The sequence below is a fragment of the Callospermophilus lateralis genome, chromosome 2 (assembly GCF_048772815.1).
Source record: "Callospermophilus lateralis isolate mCalLat2 chromosome 2, mCalLat2.hap1, whole genome shotgun sequence".
NCBI classification, from domain to species: domain Eukaryota; kingdom Metazoa; phylum Chordata; class Mammalia; order Rodentia; family Sciuridae; genus Callospermophilus; species Callospermophilus lateralis.
The window spans coordinates 75,928,832-75,950,038 of NC_135306.1; the positions used below are offsets into that span (position 1 = coordinate 75,928,832).

Here is a 21,207-nt window from a genome sequence, read left to right on the forward strand (position 1 = left end):
AACTTAAGACACACTGAACCATGCAGAAACTCACCCTTAACCACTACCTTCCACTCTCCAACCCTGATCACATGTCGATGAAGTTTTAAAGATGGAGAAACAGACAAGTATGCTAATGACTCAAAATTAAACAACAAAAATGCAAGAAACTGGCCAATTTGTCATCCAAAGTTGCCCTGCACACATTACTGGTTGTATCATACTTTTGTTCCACACTATTTTTCTGTGGCTTACCTGGTTCCTCAAGAGGCAGCCTGGAGGATATCACAACCTAAGAAAGAAATGGGAGAAGGCAGAAAAGAGGAAGGGCAGGAATGAGAAGCTTTCCAGTGAGTTAAAATTCTTTCTATTGTTCCTACAAAAATAGGAACAGAAAACAATCTGACGGCCTTGCTATAAGAGTCAAAGGTAAAGTTAATACCATGATGTTCAGTGAGGTTGTGTCCCGCCCACTCCCACCTCCAAGGGTGTTAAATATGACGATATGGACAGACCTTGATCCTAGAGGGTTCAAGCCCATTTCAGAGAGCCATGGAGGGAGAGCACTGGTGTGAGCTTGGCATCCCAGTTCCTTAGCAGACAGGCCTTGGGAACTAATCACTCCGTGACTGTCCTAAATGACAGTCCTCAGTCACACCATTTAACAGTAAGACAGCCTGGGACACCATCTATCAGAAATAGTTTCTGAAACATGCAAGAAAGGCTTTTAAACAAAAAGTGGTATTCCTCTCTGAAGCATTTGTTTGGAAGAGGACTTGACAAAAACCCATTTCACAAGCAAGGACTGGGTTGGTGCTTGGAAAGCCTTCAACACAAGTAGCAGGAGAGGCTTTTCTTTTGCTGTGGGTTTAAGTCCCCACATAAGAACCTATTTTCTAGAAACACACTTGCCACTATACCCTCTAGTTCATAAAATTCCTAGAGGAAAAGAAGCTGGGTTTTGACAGACCTCAGATTCCTAGATGTGTGTTTATGGAAGTCAAAGACATAAAGGATACCTGTGTAGGGTCTTGTTCCCATATGGCATCCAACACCAGCATTCAAATGAGGAAAACTCGAAAGCTAAGCATCTACCTCTAGCAAACCAAGGGAAATGCTGACAGCTTTTTTTTTTTTTTTTTAAATTAATCAAAAGGCTACCTCAAGTTGCACACGGGTGGCTCTTTGTAAGTCTATACTAAACAACTACTTACATTTTTAAGCAGTCGATTATAATCTGAATCATGGCAAGTTTTCCTAAAAGAGCAAAGTTGATAAACTCTCTCTTTCTCTCTCTCTCTCTCTCTCTCTCTATATATATATATATATATTTTAAAATTCCTCTCCACTACAAGAGAGTAACTTTCTGATTGAACACGGATGGGTAAAGGTTGTATGTGTGTGTGCACAGGGGTTGGGGGTAGCAACCATAAAACCTGCCTACTTTGGAAAATGCATGTACACCATAAAGCATCTTAAGGAAGCAAAGATGTATTCCAAACTCCTTAAAGTAAAAATGTTCTGAGAGGCACTTAGGCAACTTCAAGGGAAGCAAAACTCAAGAATGAAGAATACTGTAGTACAAAATTATGGCCAAAAATACTGTATTTTTAACCAGCAAGATCATTGGGGCATTATTATACAACATTAGGTGTTTTTGCAAAACTAGTTCCCATCCCCAAACAATAGACAATACATGCATTGAATGACATTTTAAGAACAGTAAATATGATTCTTTTAAATACTGTAAGTTAAAAATGTTTTCTGACAAAACTCCCTAAATACATGGTCTAGTCAGGGGTTCCAACGTGATGGGTGAGGAATCCAGCAAGAAGTTGCATTTAGAGAGTTCTTTGAGGAAAATAAATCCACAAAAAACATGTGTTTCAATCCAAGTCACCTGGACAAAGTTACACAGTAATTTTCCATCTTTCTTTCCTAAACCTAAAAATATTCTACTGAAGAATAATACCTTCCTCCCTGTTATTATTATCTGTCTACCAAAAACTTCTACCAAAGTCAGAATTCTTTATCCAAGTAAAATCCAATTTTACCCAAGAGGGTTGGAATCATATGGGGAAATGGAGGCTACATGGTAGGTAAGAAAGGTAAGGAGAAAATTAATATTTGAGCACCTACTATGTGCTAGGTGTGTATGCATACTTCGAACATATGATTCTAGAGGCAAGAGTGTTATTGAAAGGGCAGTAGTAGTAGGGAAGAGAGCAGGAAATGGTTACTCTGTGAGGAAAACAAATGACAAGTTTAGACTGTACTAAGTTAACTACTAAACAGCAGGTGTCTGGCTCCAAAAACATCTAGCTAATCATATACAACTAAGCCATTTCTTTTCCTAACTTGATGGAACTAAAATGAAATCCCTAAGACACAGGTACCAGGACAGATCTATTAACGCTACATATGCTGGAAATATGTAGAGATAGTTAAACATATGATATTCTTAGTTTTGATTTTGTGTGTGTTTCTAACCAAAGATATCTCTTTGGAAGAAAATGAATGTATACCAAGCACACCTTATTTTTATGAATTTGAGATGTTATTAATTGCCAATTAAGTGGTTTAAGACCCTCATTGATTTTTAAGAAGAGCAGCAATATGCATTACAATATTTGGGTACACTTTATTTTTATATGGGTTAACATTCTGCTATATTTCATTTCATTCATTCTTCTTGAGAAAGTGAAAACAAAGGGAAATTGAGGGTAATCTGAGGGGAATTTCCAACCAATATTTGAGTCTTGCAGTATCTTATTATGCAGCCCTTTCTTCCCATTATTATTTTTTATTTTTATTTTTTTGCAGATAAGTCATTTTGACCCAAATCCAGCATAAATAGCTTTCCACCAATTCCTAACTTAAGACAACTAAAATTTACAATCATGTGGCAGTATAAATTTTAAAATTACAGTTCATACACCTTGACAATCAAGATAGTCTGAAGTACAAAAAGTAAATTGCCCTTTAGCTGAATTACCTTTTTAAAATATCAGGCCTGGTAGTTGATCTCATTTTTAAAAAAAGAAAAAAAAAAAAAGGAAAAAGAAAAAGAAAGTTTCTGGTGTTCTTCAAATACCTTCTGTAGATGTCATCTGCTAGTGAATAACAAGTGCAGGTTCCTAAGATTTTTCTTTTCCCTGCCATCTATTCATGACATTCAACAGAGCTCTTTACATGGAAATGTTAAGAAAGAAAAAGTTATCCCCGATAACTTCTAGGGGATTTACTGACTTTTAAATAAGTGTGTTATTTCCCTTTGTTTCAGATTCGAGGCACAAACTTCTGAAATTAAGCTCTGTAAGGCATAGTAAAACCCTCCAATTTACAAATAAGGAATTCTCTGTGGGTTGGAACTGCCGCATCAAGCAGAAACAAAAATAAAAAAATTTTTAAAAAAGGAAAAATTATCTGTAAACTGGTACACTGCAAAGTGTTACGTGAGTCATGAAATGGCTGCTTGCCTTGGTATGCTGAAGAAAGGTTTCTGTGTTTTGTGTTTTGTTTTTGAATAAGACATGCCCAAGTCACCATAAAACTCGCCACAAGCCTCCATTACCTAGAGCATCAACAATAGGAGTCCAGTGGCACACGCTTAGAGCAATCACAATAGAATAGAAAGCATGAGTAAACTTTGTTTTTATACAAAACTGAAAAGAATCCCTTCCCGCCCCTCGCCCCTTCAATAAAACCCCAAAGAAACAATATCAACAAAAAATCCTGTAGCTTCGATTGACTAGTGTGGATACAATTAGGTTTCTATGCCTCACTGCAGCTAGGGTGATCAATTATTTCCCTTCTCAAAAGAAGGGATCCTGTCATGCACCCCAAGATAAGCAGCAAAGCCACAAACCTCAATTCTGCATAGCAAATTCCATCCCAACTTCATAAAGACAAATATAACAATCTTTCCCTGTTTTGCTCAGCTTCTTCGAGCTTTGAGATCAGGTTTAATCAACTACATCTACTAGAGCTCTATTAAATAGAATATCTTGATTCCCTAAAACTGTAACACTTATGATCTTGTGATGAGGTTTTCTCTATACACACTGTAGGCCATCAAATGTTGCTGTTTACATTTTTTTTTGTTTTTATTTTTGTATTTTTTTGTTTTATTTTTTGCTGCACCAAATTTAAGATCGCCCTTTCAGGCAAGCAGTGGTCTCTAGCTGTTAAAACGTTTCCTTAGTGGATCACAATAGCTTCTAAAACTGCCTTTCTCTAATAAAGGCCATCAGAGAGGTAATACTAAACTGTGCATTTGCCAAATAAGAATATGAATTGTATAAAAGCTCATATTCCAATCCTAGATCAAATGGCAAAAGTTCTACAAAGTTGGTTTCCATGTTTGTATAAAAGCTCCGACTGATTTTATGTATTTTGCTATGAAATTACCTTTGGGTCTTAGAATCAGTATACCTCTACGCAGGAATGTGCAAATGATTTTATACAGCACGATGCTAGTACCGCTCTGTACGATAGTAAGGTTTTTGTTTTTTTCTTCTTTTCTAAATGGAAAAAAATATCCCTAGTCAGAAATAAACTGACAAATTTACATTCTCCTCTCTTAAAAAAAGTAAATAAAATAACATTATTCAAAATGTGAATTAGCTATAAGACATACAATACAATTACATAGATACATATCAATACAGCACATTCAATCTGCCAAAAAAATTAATGATTACAAAGCCAGTATGGATGCTGCAATATCAAGAGAGATGTATGTACAACGATTAGAGCATTTAATTGCACTATACCTACAGGCAGTCTGTTAATTAAATTACAGGTGCTTTCTGAGTAAAGAAAAAAAAAAGTAACCTGTGTTGTTTGAGGCTGGGAGAATTAAGAATAAGAACATTTCATTACTATTCAGTAACTTTGGTACTCAAAAGCTGTTAATTTTCTCCCTCCCCTTTGTTATTCAAAAAAGTGATTTATATGAATGTTTAGACTAGTGCCCAATAGTATTGAGACTAGAGTCATGGCCTCATGCTAACTTCTCAGCAGCTTTAAAACAATCATGATTTCTTTCTTAAATCACATCTCAACTTAGGCTGCTTGTCAGAAGTTCATGATACATGTGCTGTATTTTTTGCATGTGTTGAAAAACTGCACATGTAGAATTCCAAACATCTCTCCTAGGAGGTTCAGTTACAGAGATACATGTTCAATGGAACACTGAGAGGTTACTTTTAAGTCCACAAAACTTCCTTAAGTTCAACTCAATCAGTCACCAGTTCAAGAAGATCCTGAAGGAGATAAACCAGCAGTCACTTTTTTTTTTTTTTTTTTTTGCAAATTAAAGGTGTCAGGATAATACTATCAACCAACGTTCTTGGCAGACTTACTTGAACTTAAAGGACATAAGAGCGAGTAAAACTGGCTTCCAATAAACAAGACATGAGCAGATTTCATGATAAACCACACAGGAGACTTTTCTACAGTGCTGATCTGGGGCACTCAATGTGGGACTGGACACTAAACCACGTGATCTGAAGGGCAAAGAAAAGAATGGACCATGAGCATCAGATTTACAGTTACCGATTATTTGGCAACTGGTAGGTTCTTTCTCAGCCAGTCATCTTCAGCTTCATAGTCTTACTCTCTTTAAGACACTGGCTTTTATTTTGTAAGGTCTTAATTTGTTTTGCTTTACAAAAAGCCAGTTTTGGCAACACATACCATAATAAAAAAATCATTTAAAAATTGTGGCCCAATCGCAAAGGAAAAAATTTAAAAAAGTTGGAATCAAAAAACAAAAACAAAAAATAACCTATGAAAAGGCTCTGGGTAGCAGCCATTGGGGCAATGTAGTGTCTGTTGGCATGTTTTTTGGCATCTGTGATTTAAAGAAAGGGTGGAGGCGGGGGAGTCAGGGGCAGGGAATTCAGCAAGGAAGGGAGAAAGGACAATGGCACATGGATTTCAAAAGAAAGGACTCCTTCTGTGTGTCTTTGCCCATGCCTCCAACTTCTGTGCATTTCTCTGAGCAATCATGAACTATGCCTGAAGGTTAAAACTCAAAGAAATGACGCTTAACTGTTTGATGGGCATCCATTGTCCCAGTCCAGTTAGACGAGACTATATATCAAAAAAGAAACACTAGATGTGTATCCAGAGCAATACACTGAAAACCATAGTAGTAATACATATAATCCTTCAACAAAAACTACAAAGTGTTAGGTTAAGCTGATGTAGGATGGCTTAAATCGAATGACATTGTCCTGACCATCATTCGAAAGAAAAACTTGACCAAGAACAGAACTAGGATAAAGGCCATTGTAACCTGGGGAAAAAAAAATCAGGAGGGATGTATGGATTAGGAAAAAGGGAAATCAGCTTTGTTTTGCTCAATAGAAAAGAAAGAGAGTAAGAGAAAGAGAGAAACGACTCTTTGTGAGTGCATGACTGAGAATTTAAAATACATCGAGTCACAAGGTTTTGCCTAAAAAAAAGATAGAGAGGAAATGTGCTGGGACTGTACTTCAGCATCCTCTGTTTTTCCTCTGAATAGTTTAAATAAAATCATAATATTTACTATAAACTCTGTGGACACGCTCACACAGAGTCCAGGACGGCAATAAATTAGTATTATGCAAATTGTTTTCCACAGAAATACAGTCCCTCTTGTATATCTTCAATAGCCCACCAGGGAAGGGAAGGGCAGGTTTCTGGGAGGCACGATTAGACCAGATTGTACTCCTTCAGGTTCAACTGGAGGATGGTGTCCTTGACGGCGGCAAAGACAAAGCGGATGTTCTCGGTGTCTGTGGCGCACGTGAAGTGGGAGTAGATAATTTTGTCACTGTCTGGGTTCAGGTCCACGAACATCTTCAGGATGAATTCTCGAGCTGCTTGTGCATCTCTCTGGGGTCCTGTTGGCCAAGGGTGGAGAGGGATAGTTTGTTAGTTGATCCATTAATTCATTCAATAAATATTTATTGTGTAATTGCCAATGAGGACTAATCCACACTGCAGATGTGATCTGTTATAATCATGTTCCCGACCACTACTGTGTGCAATCTACTGTTATGTCACTTGCCTGTCTGTCTGTGCATCCACCTTCCTTCCCACCATAAAATGTGGACAGATGCGGACAGAAGATGACTTGAAGTCCAAGCTAAGTTTATTTTTCTCTCTTGATTCTCTAGTTGATAGGGAACCACAGGCTCTTCAGGACAGTGATTGCTTACTTCTGTTCCACATATGTGCACATACAATAAAGCTGCCTCTGACTCTCTACTCACTCTGTCCCCTAAAGACCCAGTACCATGGATTATCTGACATTCTTCAGATTCAAATCTCAGGAAAGAACACCTGCTTCTTATGGTCAGGTCCATCTTTAACAGTACTCTGCAGTCACACTCATATAGACTTCTGGGGTTTCTGAGCACACTACACTTACACAGCATTCAGTTCATCATGTGTAACGAGTAAAAAATTTGGTTTGAACTTTATTACATTTTTCTGGCCTCTCTTGTGGACCAAGCATTGTTGTAGATACTTTGAATAAGAATTGTGTTATATTAGCAAGATAGAAACTTACATAAATAATTGTGCAATGGACTGAAATATGATACCAAAACAGAGGCAACAAAAAATAGATTAAAACTGGACTTCATCAAAATTAAAAGCATTTGTGTATCAAAGGACATTATTAAGGAAAAGACAACCTAGAAAATAGGAGAAAATATATGCAAATCATATCTGTGATAAGAATTTAGCACCCAGAAAACATAAAGAACTGCTACAGAAAGGCAGAAAGGCAACCTGATGAAAAAATGGGCAAAAGACTTGAATAGACATTCCTTCAAAAGAGGGTGTGTAAATGACCAATAAATACATGAAAAAATGCTCAACTGTCATTCATCTAGGGAAATCACAAGATCCCTTTCCCATCTACTAGAATGGCTACAATTTTTAAAAGGTGGAAAATAACTATTGGTAAAGAGAAGTTTGTACATTTGAGCACCAGTGGTGTGCATGTACAATGGTGTAGCCACTGTTGAAAATAGTTTGGTGGTTCTTAAAAAGCTGAGGATAAAATTCCCTTATGATCTAGAAATTCTACTTGTAGGTATATATCCAAAGATGCTGAGAGAAGAGGCTCTTACAGATTAATGTTATGGCAGTATTAGTCGCAACTGCCACTAAATACTCAACGGGGGAAATACTCCAAGTATCCATCAGCTGATGAATGGTTAAGCCAAAAAGGGTACATCCATACAATGAAATATTATTCAGCCATAAAAAGGAATGCAGTTCTGACAGAAGCTATAAGATACATGAACTTAAAAATATTTTACTAAGTAAAATAAACCATAAAAGAACAAATACTGTTCTTATAAGAGGTATCTTGAATTCAGAGAGACAGAAAGTAAAATAGGGATTACCACACATTCATCAAGAGGTAATGGAATATTATTGATTAACCAGGATAGAGAAAACATTTTGGGAATACTGGTGATGTTTGCATAGCATTGTAAATATAATTGATGCCTTGAAATCAACTGGTACCATGGAATGTTTGCATAGTAATTAAAAAATTACATTATTATGCAAATTACATCAGAATTAAAAAATTCATAATATACCAAAAGCTATTAACTATATACTTTGACTGGGTGAATTATATCCTATGTGAATTATATTAATAAAGTTTTAAAAAGCTTATTTAAAAATTCTGATAAATATATTATTTTCAAACTTACTGTTTTAAATTAATAGCAACATCAATACACAACTACCTTTCAAAGGTTAAGCATATCTTAAATCCATCTTTGTGCCACTAAATGTCTGTGTTTCTCTCTAGTGATGCAAGTTAGTTCTATATCAGCAAGAAGGCATGATCTCTTCTTTCCTGTTGAGAAAGACTCTCCTAGGATTCACCACTTGGTTTTTTTTCTATAAATATTCTTGTTATCTACCGGTTGGAATAAAGAAAACTCTTTGAGAACTCTACTGAGGGCCTGTCCACCATTTCTAAAAAATGCATCCTAAGTTTCAGATAGCCAGCTTCAAAACTTTCAAATCAACCTTGTTATATGCTGGGTCTCAGTACTATTGAGTAAACTGTGAAAACTTTTTTCTCATTTGTACAATTAACAAAAGTAATGGCTGAGTTTTTGACTTAGAGACCAGGAAATTAAATATCTGTAAGTAACTGCAAGGTTGGCATCACACCTTTCAGATGTGGCAGAGAGAAATAAAAAGGTGCCCCAAATTAGGACTAGGGATAAACTTAGTGGCACAATGCTTGTCGAGCATGCATAACAAGGTCTTGGGTTTAATTCGCAGTGCGTGCGCGCGCGTGCACACACACACATACACATACACAGAGCCCTAATTTTTAAAAATGACATTTTATATATAATACCCACATACAGTTTAAATTTTTATGTATATATAAATACTTAATGTTCTATCTTTTCAATGTACTGTATAAGTTAACTTACTAGTTCCAGAGCAGTACTAAAAAATACTTAAAAAATTTAAATATATATAATGTTTGAAATTTTCATATTTCAAAACATTCACATGAGCACATATTAGAAGGAAAATGTTCATAGATTGTTGGAGCAGGGGACATTTGTCATTTTCATAAAAACACTGTGACTTGTGGCTGACCTACATCACTTTTCACTTATCCTATTTGGGAAAGAAGGGACTATATATTTTTTTCTTTTTTATTTACCCTAAAGAATACTGGAACTAGATTCAAGTTTGCTGAAGTGCACTGGAGTGTGTTATGTTTTTAAGTATAACTTATGTTATTTGAATAAACATAAACTACAAAGAAAGCTTTCTAGTCATCATAGCAAGAACAAAATTCCAGTCTATATGAACAATTTTGCAATTCAAGTCCATGTGGAAATCGTAATTTACCATCCTTAAGGGAAATACAGAAATGGCATTCATTATGATTAAGACCTAGAAGTGCAGAAATGTAGAAGTGTGAAATTTATAATACTATAAACATTCTCATTATGAAAATATCCCTGCAGAATGGGCCTAGATTTTTTTCAGTCTTTCACTTGTCCAACAGGGGCTTTGAGGCTCATGAAATAACAGCTGGTTTGCTTTGAGATTTAACAGAGTCAGCATCTTCTTTTTCTGTGGCCACATTTCTGATGAGGATTATGTGTATACAGGAGGAAACATCTTTAGATTTTAAAACATTCACAATGGGCACGTATGAGAAGAAAAATGCTCACAATGATGGGGAATCTGGGGATTAGTGGACAAAGGAGATTAAAGGGACTAAAAGATGTGGCAGAGAGAAATGAACAGTTCTGCAAACATCCATCACAGAAAAATGTGCTCTTGCAGAACAATTAACCACCACATAGTGTGGCTCTGCCTGTCACTGCTTAGCAGCTTGAGTCTTAGGGGACTTAAGTTCAGTGGATGGGCAGTGCTATCTGTCCCTTATGCAAGCACATCAGGAAAACAAGCCAGTCCAGGCCAGGCTACTATGTGTGGTACTGTGTGGAGCAGTCACTATCTGTGCACTGATTCTCATCAAATTCTGGGGGAAAAATAAAGAAGGCTCTCCTTCTGGTGTGGGAGGAAAGCACATGTGTTTTAGGTCTACACCTGAGCTTCATGCCCATGTTATTCAGGTAAATCTCGTATTTAATGCCAAGGGATACAGTCTCAGGCATCAGGACTTGCTTCCAGGAGAGTGGCAAGTGAAAAGGAGTAGAAGAGAAAAATGCTGTTCAGACTGAGAAAGTATTTGTCTTTAAAAGAATAGCAAAGCACAAAGGAAGGTGTACTTGAAGAAGGGACGTAAACATACTGCTAACAAAAAAGAGCACAATCTCTAACAGTTGGTAACATCTGCAAATACGCATATTTCTAATTTACAAACCTTTAGATTCTTTTATTGAACATCTCATTAAACATTAAACATAGTATTTCTCTTCCAAAATGCATGTGGGATGAAAAGATGACTAAATCTCTCTTTTTTTTCTTTTAAAAATTTTTATTGGTATATTATAATTATTCATAATAGTGGTATTCATTGTGACATTCATACATGCACAAAACAATTTGTTGATTTCATTTCTTATGATTTTTCTTTCATTCTTCTCATCCTTTCAACTTAATTCTCATTTATCCCTACTTTTAAAAGAAAAATCCCTTTTTATGTTTGTTTTTTGAGATGATTGTAGGTCTTCAAACTGGATATTTCTCCCTATTCATTTTATCGGAAGGTCTCCTTACATAAGTCTAGATTTGCTTTTATTTGACATTTTTTTTTATTGGTTATTCAAAACATTACAAAGATTGCAGAATCACATCGGTTACACATCCACATTTTTACATAATGCCATAATAGTAACTGTTGTATTCTGCTACCTTTCCTATCCTCTACTATCCCCCTCCCCTCCCCTCCCATATTCTCTCTCTACCCCATCTACTGTAATTCATTTCTCTCCTTATTTTTTCCCATTCCCTTCACAACCTCTTATATATAATTTTTTATAACAATGAGGGTCTCCTTCCATTTCCATGCAATTTCCCTTTTCTCTCCCTTTCCCTCCCACCTCATGACTCTGATTAATATTAATCTTTTCCTCCTGCTTTTCCTCCCTGCTCTGTTCTTAGATGCTCTCATTATATCAAAGAAGACATTTGGCATTTGTTTTTTAGGGATTGGCTAGCTTCACTTAGCATAATCTGCTCTAATGCCATCCATTTCCCTGCAAATTCCATGATTTTGTCATTTTTTAGTGCTGCGTAGTACTCCATTGTGCTAAATCTCTATCCCTGGTATGTTTGGATTTTCACAGAAAGCTATGAAGCTGAAATTATTCTCAAGTTTTTTTTTTTTTAATTCTTCTTAGTTGTCAATGGACCTTTGTTTTATTTCTTTAAATGCAGTGCTAAGAATTGAACCTAGTGCCTCAACATGCCAGGCAAGCACCTTACAACTGGGTCACAACCCCAGCCCAATTATTCTCAGATTTACAAGAATTATTTTCTAGGGAGCTTTCAAAAGTACAAAACCACTGTTGAACTGATGTCCATCCTGTATACCTTCCGGTGATAATGTAACTTAAAAATAATCTGTTCTCCTATTGTTACATATGATTGTATGGTACTTTGGGGTTTGGCTCTTCTCTGTGCCAGGTTCTGTGATAAGAGATTTACATTTACATATGACTCCATTCAATCCTTCTCTTCTCAGGAGTAGTAGTTAAATAAACTTGTCTAAAGCAACACTTCCAGAGAGTGGCAGAGATGGAACTCTGAGACATTTGAAGTACATGCTCTTAATGACTGTCTGGACCAGGGCTTGGCAAACACTCTGTAAAGGGCTGAGACTGAATATTTTAGGCTTTTGCAGACCATTTGATCTCTGTCACAATTACCCACTTCTGTAGCTGCAATGTGAAAGGAGTCATGGGAATAGGTGTGGGTGTGTTTCAATAAAACTTCATAAAAACAGATGGCAGACCAAAGTTTGCCCCTTCTGATCCAGATTCAAGCATTTACAGAACAGTGACTATGACTCATCTGGTTTAGAGTGGCTGGACATGGATTACTTGATCAATCAATTAACAAGTGTTTCTCAGAGTGAGTGTGAATTGTTCAGAATTCACAGTCTAGTCAGGGAAGGCAAAAATCTACTTCTAAGAATGAGGTAAATAATGCAAAGTCATATGAGTACTGAACTGGGTGCTACAGATTCTAAGAGCTGCATCTAGAACTTAAAGGGCAGCTAATATCACTACAGATGGTGGAACTTCACTAGGCCATGAAGTCCCACCAGAACAAATGTTTCTAGAATATTCATTGTGTAAGGCATCATGCTAAATGCATATATATAATATCTATCACAGTCTATAAAACAATCCCACAAGTTTGGCCCAAAGACTCAGCAAAATCAAATGACTTTGATTACAGTTCTATAAATAAGAAGTTTCAGAATTGAGACTTGAACTTGGGTAGATTCCGAGATTGGCTCTTGACCATAAAAACTGTGTTCTTGTTCTAGACAAAGGCAGAAGTGGGTTGTAAAAAAAAAAAAAAAAAAAAAAAAAAATGAAAGGAGAGAAAAAGAAACTATAATGGCTGAGAGACAACTGGTCAAAACTATTGAATTGTTCCTTTCTCTGATCTGGTTATTTAAAAACATATGAGAACTTGTTTTCTTTTTTTCTGTAACTTTTTTAGCATTAGGGAACACAGTGTTTTGTGCTGTGTCATTATAAGTAAGAGCAGTCAATAACTAGTACTTCAACAATCCCAATGCCCAGGCTCTGCAGCAAAGGTGCTCACAGTGTGCTAACTCTTGCATGGGTGCTGGCATATTCAACCCATACTCAGCTATGGGCTGCCTGAACAGGGAGGACTTACCATCATATTCTGGGAAGTAGTCAACTAGGTGGGAATACATAATTTTCTCCTCTAGAAGATCTTTCTTGTTTAAGAACAGAATAACTGAGGAGTTCTGGAACCAGGGATATGTGATAATTGTTCTAAAGAGTGCTTTGCTTTCTTCCATTCGGTTCTGGAAAAAAAACCAAACAAACAGAAAAAACAAGGAGTGAATTACGTGATGACTCAGTCTGTGAGTTTGTGTTATTTCATACGTCCAAACCATCTTCTGAATGCATCCCATTTTTATAATCAAGAGATGAGCTTATCAGGACTTACATGCAATTAATTGTGACAAACATTGGTTGTTTTCATTATGCCAACTTTCAGACTGACAAGCAGAAAAGAATAAAAGTAACAATGTCTGGTGAAAAACTTTTAAGGCTTAAAGAGAAAATTAAAGTCTAGATAATCATGTTATATTCTGATACTCGGTCATAAATTTTCACCAAATTTCATTCATGACCAAATACTTAAGATCTGAATTAAGAACTAGATATAAGGCTTGATTTTGCATTTCCTAAACTATATTTACTTGAAGTCTCATGATTTATTTAAAACATTCAAAATAAAGTTACTTCTTTGCCCAAAGCACATCTGGATTTCTAAATTATTCCTGCTAGAATTATATGTATATGTGTGTGTATGTGTGTGTGTCATATTTCCTGTTTATTGATGCACAACACTTTTTCCTTATGATACGCTATAATTTTCATACACAAGGTGGAGAAACACACAGTAACATTTGTGAGAAAGTGTTTTTATCTCAGGTTATACTTTCAAGTTTACATTGATAATAGAAACCTTAAATGGATACTCAAGGAAATTAGTCAGTCTGTTCTGTAGAAATGAAGACACTCATCACTCTTAGGGGACCATTAGCCAAAAGCCAGAGAGTCTAACATTCTTCCTAATCTGCTTATCACTCTTCCTCTCAGACACACTCACCTCTACATCATTTCCACCCTCTGGGAGTAGGTTTGGGGAATTCCCCTTTCTGAGGATTTAAGAGCCAAGATGTGTGGACATACCTCCTCCTGGACACTCTGTTAAGACTGCACTTTCCAATTGCCTTCCTTAGTTCCACATGTGATGACTGAGCTTTCCCAGCAAAGGAAAAGCCTGTCTAGAATAGTGCCCACATCTGCTGCTAAAGGGCAGCTCTGTGGTTTAAGCCAGAATACTGAGTTCCCTGCCACATGGGCTGGTTCAGGCCTGGGCTCTGACCCAGTTCTATGGCAGGAGGAGCTCCCCTTCCACTGGGCCAGTCAACTAGGGCTTTTGCTGGGAACTGTAGAACACAGAAGAACTTTGCCTTTATGGAAAATATGGAAGAGAAACGACATAGTCTCAGAAGCCACATTGATACTGAAAGATCAGTTTTTTCTAAGCTGGTCCCACTCATCTGGTTTTAATAAGTCACGCAGACCTGGATTTTCTAGTAATATCAGTAAGTATCCTTTCTGTTTTAAGCTAGTTTGAGTTGTATACATCTATTTTTTGTTACATGAAATATTGGATATATCCCCCTTCTAACTTGTATAAGGGAATAAATGATATTTCAGGGATGACCATTAAGACTGAGGGCTCAAGCTATTGTTATTTTCTGCTCAGATTTTTCCCTTCTACTGGAGGATGCACCTTAACTTTCATAATGCAGGGCTATAAGGACCAATACACTCTTTTGCATAACCCTCTGACTGCCTTTCCAGGAAACCTCTGGGGGAATTCACTCACTATGTGCAATTTTCCAGATATTGAATATGTTTTGTTAGTTTTTCTTATAAAGCATGCCAATTCAAATCAAGATGAAATGGCCCACTTTTCCAAAGCAGTGCCTTACAAAAATCAGTAAAGTTGATCATCATCAATTTCTTCAACCTTTTGACTTTGTGCCTATGATTGCTTAGATAATTAAATACCGAAGAAACAAGTAGGCTGATATAGTGAAAGGTTAATTCATGGTTCAAGGGGCAGGACTTATCTTGCTGCATATATTTGTATTCTACATAAGTGACATGCATAGTCTTTTTAAAAAAATGATACAATGTGATTTTTGACACAATATCTTTATTTATTTTTATGTGCTGCTGAGGATTAAACCCAATGCCTCACACATGCTAGGCAGGCGCTCTACCATTGAGCTACAACCCCAGTCCATGAATAGCCTTTAAACATGTTTTTACTCTCTACAACCAGTGATTAAAATTTTTATATGTATATTTTTAGTTTGTCAATTGACCTTTATTTTATCTATCTATCTATCTATCTATCTATTTATTTATATGTGGTGTTGTGCTTCACACATGTCAGGCAAGCACTATAATACTGAGCCACAACCCCAGCCTTAGTGATAAAATTTTAAGCCATGGAAATGATATTATCTGACAAATGATACCTCTTAGCTTCAGATTTTATAGGCTGAATATTTTGATAATGAAGAAGAATAAAGCCCCTAATAATTGAACTAATTAAGAAGAATCATCTGAAGAAAATTAGATATTAACACTGCTGACAGGAGAGTTACATTCCTTTTTTTTTTTGGTGTTGGTGGGGGTGGTACCAGGGATTGAACTCGGTAGGCACTCAATCACTGAGCCATGTCCCCGGCTCTATTTTGTTTTATTTAGAGACAGGGTCTCACTGAGTTGCTTAGCACCTCAGTATTGCTGAAGCTCGCTTTAAACTCTCAATCCTGTCTCAGCCTCCTGAGTTGCTGGGATTATAGGTGTGCACTGCCATGCCTGGCTCCTTTCTTCTTATGGCTAAAGAAATTCTAGAAAGCTGTACTGCAGGCTTTGAAGAATCTTGGTCTAAACAGTGATGTGCACACCCTGGCATCTACAGTGAGTCCCCAAAGAAAGACTCATCAATATACTGAGCCTCCAGAAGCAGGTAGTGAGCTCCCAAGGGAAGGGCCCTCCCTATCTCTTTTGTTGGAATCCCTCCAGGGTAAGTAATTGGGCCCCTGGCAGGGACAGGGGTTCTGACTGCATCAATACAGAAGGAGGTACCTATAAGTCTCTGATTAATAGTCTCCAGTGATGTCAGTTGGAAGGTGGCCTTGTACTAGCTTATGGGACAGTGGCTAGGAGAATCTCTCCTGAGCCCAGTACTGTGTCCAGTCTGCTGTGCCCAAGGCCACTCTGGAGGCAGATCCTGTTCCCCATCTGCTAAAGCTTTAGCGAGGCATGTACTTGGAAGTTACTCCAGGATTTTTCCCTGTTCATCATGTGCCAGGTAGACTGGGGCTTTAGCATACTAGAAGAAAGCTAGAAAGCAAAAGGGGACAACTGTTGGCAGCATCAGCACCAAGCAGCCTTCAATCAGCCCTCCAGGTGATGCTGATGGCCACTGGTCTTTGTGAGGCACAATGCTGAAGACCAGATTCTCTAAATATCATTCTGAATCACCAGGGGATCTTGTTAAAACAAGGATTCTTATAGCATTTTTCTTCTTTTTTGGTACTTGGGATTGAAGCCAGAGGGTGCTTTGCCACTGAGCTACACCCCTAGTCCTTTCTTTTTTTTAATATTTAATTTTGAGATAGGGTCTCAGGTTCTTGCTAGGTTGCTCAGCAAGAGCCTGGAACTTGTGATCCTCCTGCCTCGGCCTCCCATGACAGTAGGATTACAGGTGTGTGCTACTGTGCCTGACAGCACAGGGCACTTCTAAAAGGCTCCTGGGTAAGGCAGATGCTGCCACCATAGTCACCTTCCACCTGAGGTAGAAGGTATAAAAAGCTTGATGCTCTACCCCATTCTCCTAATAAGCAGTCCTAGTTGATACATTAGCAAGTATCTGAGTCCCGAAATACAATTCTAATCATGCTGGCTTCATTCTTTTTGTGCAAGAACTATAATTCTTTCTTCATGCTATGTGATGTGTTTTTCATTCTGTAGTGAAAATTCCTTATGTTAACTCCCAGAATATTTACAAACCAATATGCTTTGTATCAAAGTCTTGGACTAAATCCTAAATGGATTTGCACAATGCCTCACAAGGTAGTGGAATATGCAGAGTGTGTAGCATAATCTCCTCTGCTCAGTAAAAACTGAAATCTAGAGGGAACGGCATGTCCTAGGGGACTCTGTGGCACTTGTTCTTTAGTAATTTGCCAGGCCATGAAGTTTTGAAGAGTAAAACAAAGGAGCAATGTATGAGACACATGTGTGTCCAATGATAAAAAACAGAGAGGTTTTTTGTTCATTTTGAAGACATGGCAGTCTGAGGGGTGGTACTAATCTCATACTCTCTTTTCTTAGGGATTTAATAGCTGGGAAATGTACAAGAGTACCTGGGAGGATACCAACAAAGGTTTTACTATTCAAAATAGGGGGCTCTCTGTTAAAAGAATGGCCTGGCCTAGACCTGGGCACAAGGAGGCTTCCAACTGCTGTCACCAGACCCATCACTTCTCCTGAGCCCAATGAAGGGTGGTTTCAGCATAGGCGAGAGAACTATAGAAGGAACAAAAAGATGGGGGGGCCTAACAAAGAAGGTCCTGCCTGGTCTCTGTAAGTCACATGTGAGACACCACAGGGGTCTGACTGGTCTCTATTAAGTCATCTGCCTCAAGTATATGTGGCCACGGAAATGTCAGACTTACCCAGCCCACACTGAGGCAAGGCACTTGTCCCATGGGTTGGAACCAACAAGTGGCAAGCACTTGTTGAGTGCCACAGCCGAAGGGGCCCCAGCAAACTTTCAGACTGCCAGCTGATGAGCTGAAGGGGCCCCAGCAAACTTTCATACTGCCAGCTGATGATTGGCTCACAGCGGCCCCAGCAACATCTAGCTGATTGGCTCCTCTGCGGTGATGCTCATTGGGCTGTTTCCCTGCCCTTTCAGACCACGGAGCTGCTCATTGGGGGACTTTTTTGGCTCCGCCCATGCGACCCAGCCAATCGGCCTCAAGAGCAGGAGGATTGTGGGAGGAAGAGGTTGGGTTGGGGTGTGTGGCTTGTGGGAAGCCGGTGGTGGCAGTTGGGCTCTGAGGGTTTTTTCCTGAGGAGCTGTTTTGTTTATGGTGTGTGGTTCTAAAAATAAAGTTAGTTTCTTTTGACAAGTGGCTCCTGAATTGTGCCCAGCCAGACTGCGGCAAGCACTAAACCAGGAAGAAGCATTTATACCATTCCTAGCTGTGGGAGGTCAACCAGGTTCCCTGCTTCCTGTATGTAATTGTAGAGAGCATGGTGACCCATGAAAATCCTCCCTTGAATAGTCTGATCAGAAATCCCTGATCAAGCCATAAATGAGGGTTCTTACACCTCTAGTTTTTAATAAATCAATTCTCAAGTGTTCAAATCTACAAAAACTACTATTTAATGCAATCTCTGGCAAAAATATGATTGTCTAACACTGCCTGCAGTGTAAAACTCCAAATTTCAGCCTGGTATTCACAGCTTGCCATGGCCTGATTCCCTGTGTACACCTTTAATCTGAGCCCCTATACCAAGGTTTTCCTTTCCAGATGAAGAGATTCAATGTCAATATCATCATTTAAGCAAGATTGCATTTCCCTAACCTGGGCCTACAATGCTATTCCCACTCCTCATCTATCAAGGCCTAGGTCAACTGGACTTCCCCAAGCAGTCCTTTTTGAGACTCTGTGGCTCGCATCTTCTTCCACCCAGTGCCTGTTTTGCTATGTCTGGTTTGCCCACCATTTTGTGGAGTGCTTTTTGCATGCTGGGTACAGTCCCTGACTTATATAGGCAAAGAAGATAGACATGCCAATATGTCATTCCAGTCTACATGGTTGGTCTTATCAGGACTCTCTTGAGCAGTGACAGAGGAGATTGAGATCATGTAGGCAAGAATGGACAAAAGCAAAGCATAGGAAAATTTAAATCCAAGGTCCTTTGAAGGGATCTGTGAAATTCTGAATGAACGGTGTGCCAGGGCTTCTGATCTCTGGAACTTGTGCATTAAATAAGAAAAATTGTGTTGAGAATGGGCAATATTTTTTCCTTATTTATATCATATGGTGGGGGCAAGCATGGCATAAATATGCTAAGTTTCATGAAAAACACATGCCCGGCCTCTGTGGCTCCTAAAATAACCTGTTAAGCCTGCAATGCCTGTATGTTTTCAATGCTGGGATGCAGGAGAGTGTATCAGAAAGCCATGATGGACTACCAAGTCTGGCATGCTGAGATGCAATGATTTGCCTTCCCTTTGGCTCAGGTGGAAATGAATCTCTGATCACAGAAAAGGCCAGATCCAGTGGACAGAGTTCAAGACCCCAACTAGAACCTAGCTCTTCTCAGTCTATAGTCTTGTCCAAACTTCTGTATAAAAAACTGCCAAAGGGCCTAATAGGGTATTTCATGCCTACATATTTTGTAGCTCGGCTGCCATCGAGAGCTCAATTTTGCTCATAAGCTTTCTCTAGCCCTCTTTCTGTCAAGATGGTACTTCCCTCTGTCAAAAGAATTATACTAGAGATCTTAGCATCCATTTCACTAACTTTGCAAGCTCTTCATTAGCTTGCCAATAAGCACATGCTCTTCTCACAAAGCTCAACCATTTTTTTAAAACAAAGAGCAAATTTAGACTGAGACCCTTACTTCTTTTACCTGATACAAGTCACCTATCTGCCTGCATCTCTTTGATGAATCACAGTGAATTACATTCCCCATAAGATCTAGAATGTAATAGCCCTTAAATGCAAAACTAGACACTGAAGAAATCAACATGCAGATTGTCAAATCTCATCATTGAGGGCTAACAGTCATCTATTAGTTGTCTGTAGCTCTCAATGGATGCATGATGCACTCCAGAGAAACGGAGAGGAAGACTTCCAGGGTGTAGAGATGCTGTGGTATTAAAGAGACACCCAGGGCTTAAGTGACCCACAGACTCACTGATGCCAGAAGTAGTTGGATGGCTGTGATTCTGTGTTCACAATGTCTATGTTCACAATTCTGTGACTGTGTTTCTTAAGCTTTCCATTAAAAGAAGGCCAGGACCATACTTTCTATTGAGAGAGATCTGGACATGATAATGTTATTTTTGTATCAAAATTATCATGTGTAGTTTGTCAAACATTCTGTAATTTAAAAAGTTCAAATCCCTAATGATGGAAAATAAATATTCTGTCAGGTATTTATTTCATTTACATATGTCTACTAGGAAGATAATGCAACAACTCAAAAGACAAATTACTCTAAGGCTTAATGAAAAAAATTTGCAAGCCCAGTATTTTGCATATTTCTTTCCTCCCTGGATTATTTATTATAATTAGTTTGTGATGTTTGACTTTGTACCTTCAGCAGGATCACACTGTTATGCATCCTGATGTCAATAGTAGGGACAGTTCAAAGCATACTCTATGCCAAACTCCTGTTGGAGATGGGGGTGGAGAGGGAAAAGGAGGTAAGAAAGGCAGAGGGAAAAAGTCCAGGAGTTTATAGGAATATGTTGTCTGAAAATGTGCTGGAGATAATCTGGCAGAGAAGATGCTGATGTTGCAGCAGGGCCCAGTGGTAAAGGGCTAGGGCTGTGAGCCAGGGAGCTCATTTGACACACGGCTCTTGTCTCAAAGACTGTGAACTTGGGCAAGTGGCTGAGCATCTCTGAGCCCCAAGTCTCCTGGTATCTCCTAGGGTTTGAGAGGAAAGAGTGAGACAAAGCATGCCAAAGCACCTCACTTATGATCTGGGTACACAGTAACTTTTTTATGGTAGCCACAATCACTAATGGCAAAATTGCTAGTTAAAAACCTCTTGGTGAGGCCACTTGCTTAACTCAAGTCACTGGGTAAACAGTACAGTAGGTGAAATCTTACCATTCTCTGGAATTGCACATTATCTACCC

General features: G+C 38.3%; 1 protein-coding gene across 1 annotated transcript in view; it reads right to left on the bottom strand.

Moving 5' to 3' along the window:
• Positions 1 to 2,600: 2,600 nt before the first annotated feature.
• Positions 2,601 to 21,207, bottom strand: part of LOC143392514 (guanine nucleotide-binding protein G(q) subunit alpha) — a 287,083-nt gene continuing 268,476 nt past the window's right edge. Inside the window, exons 6-7 of the mRNA XM_076846074.2 lie at positions 13,366 to 13,519; positions 2,601 to 6,872 (exon numbers count right to left, since the gene is read on the bottom strand). Coding sequence (XP_076702189.1) covers positions 6,682 to 6,872; positions 13,366 to 13,519 — 345 coding nt within the window. The 3' untranslated portion in view covers positions 2,601 to 6,681. The remainder of the gene's footprint in view (positions 6,873 to 13,365; positions 13,520 to 21,207) is intronic.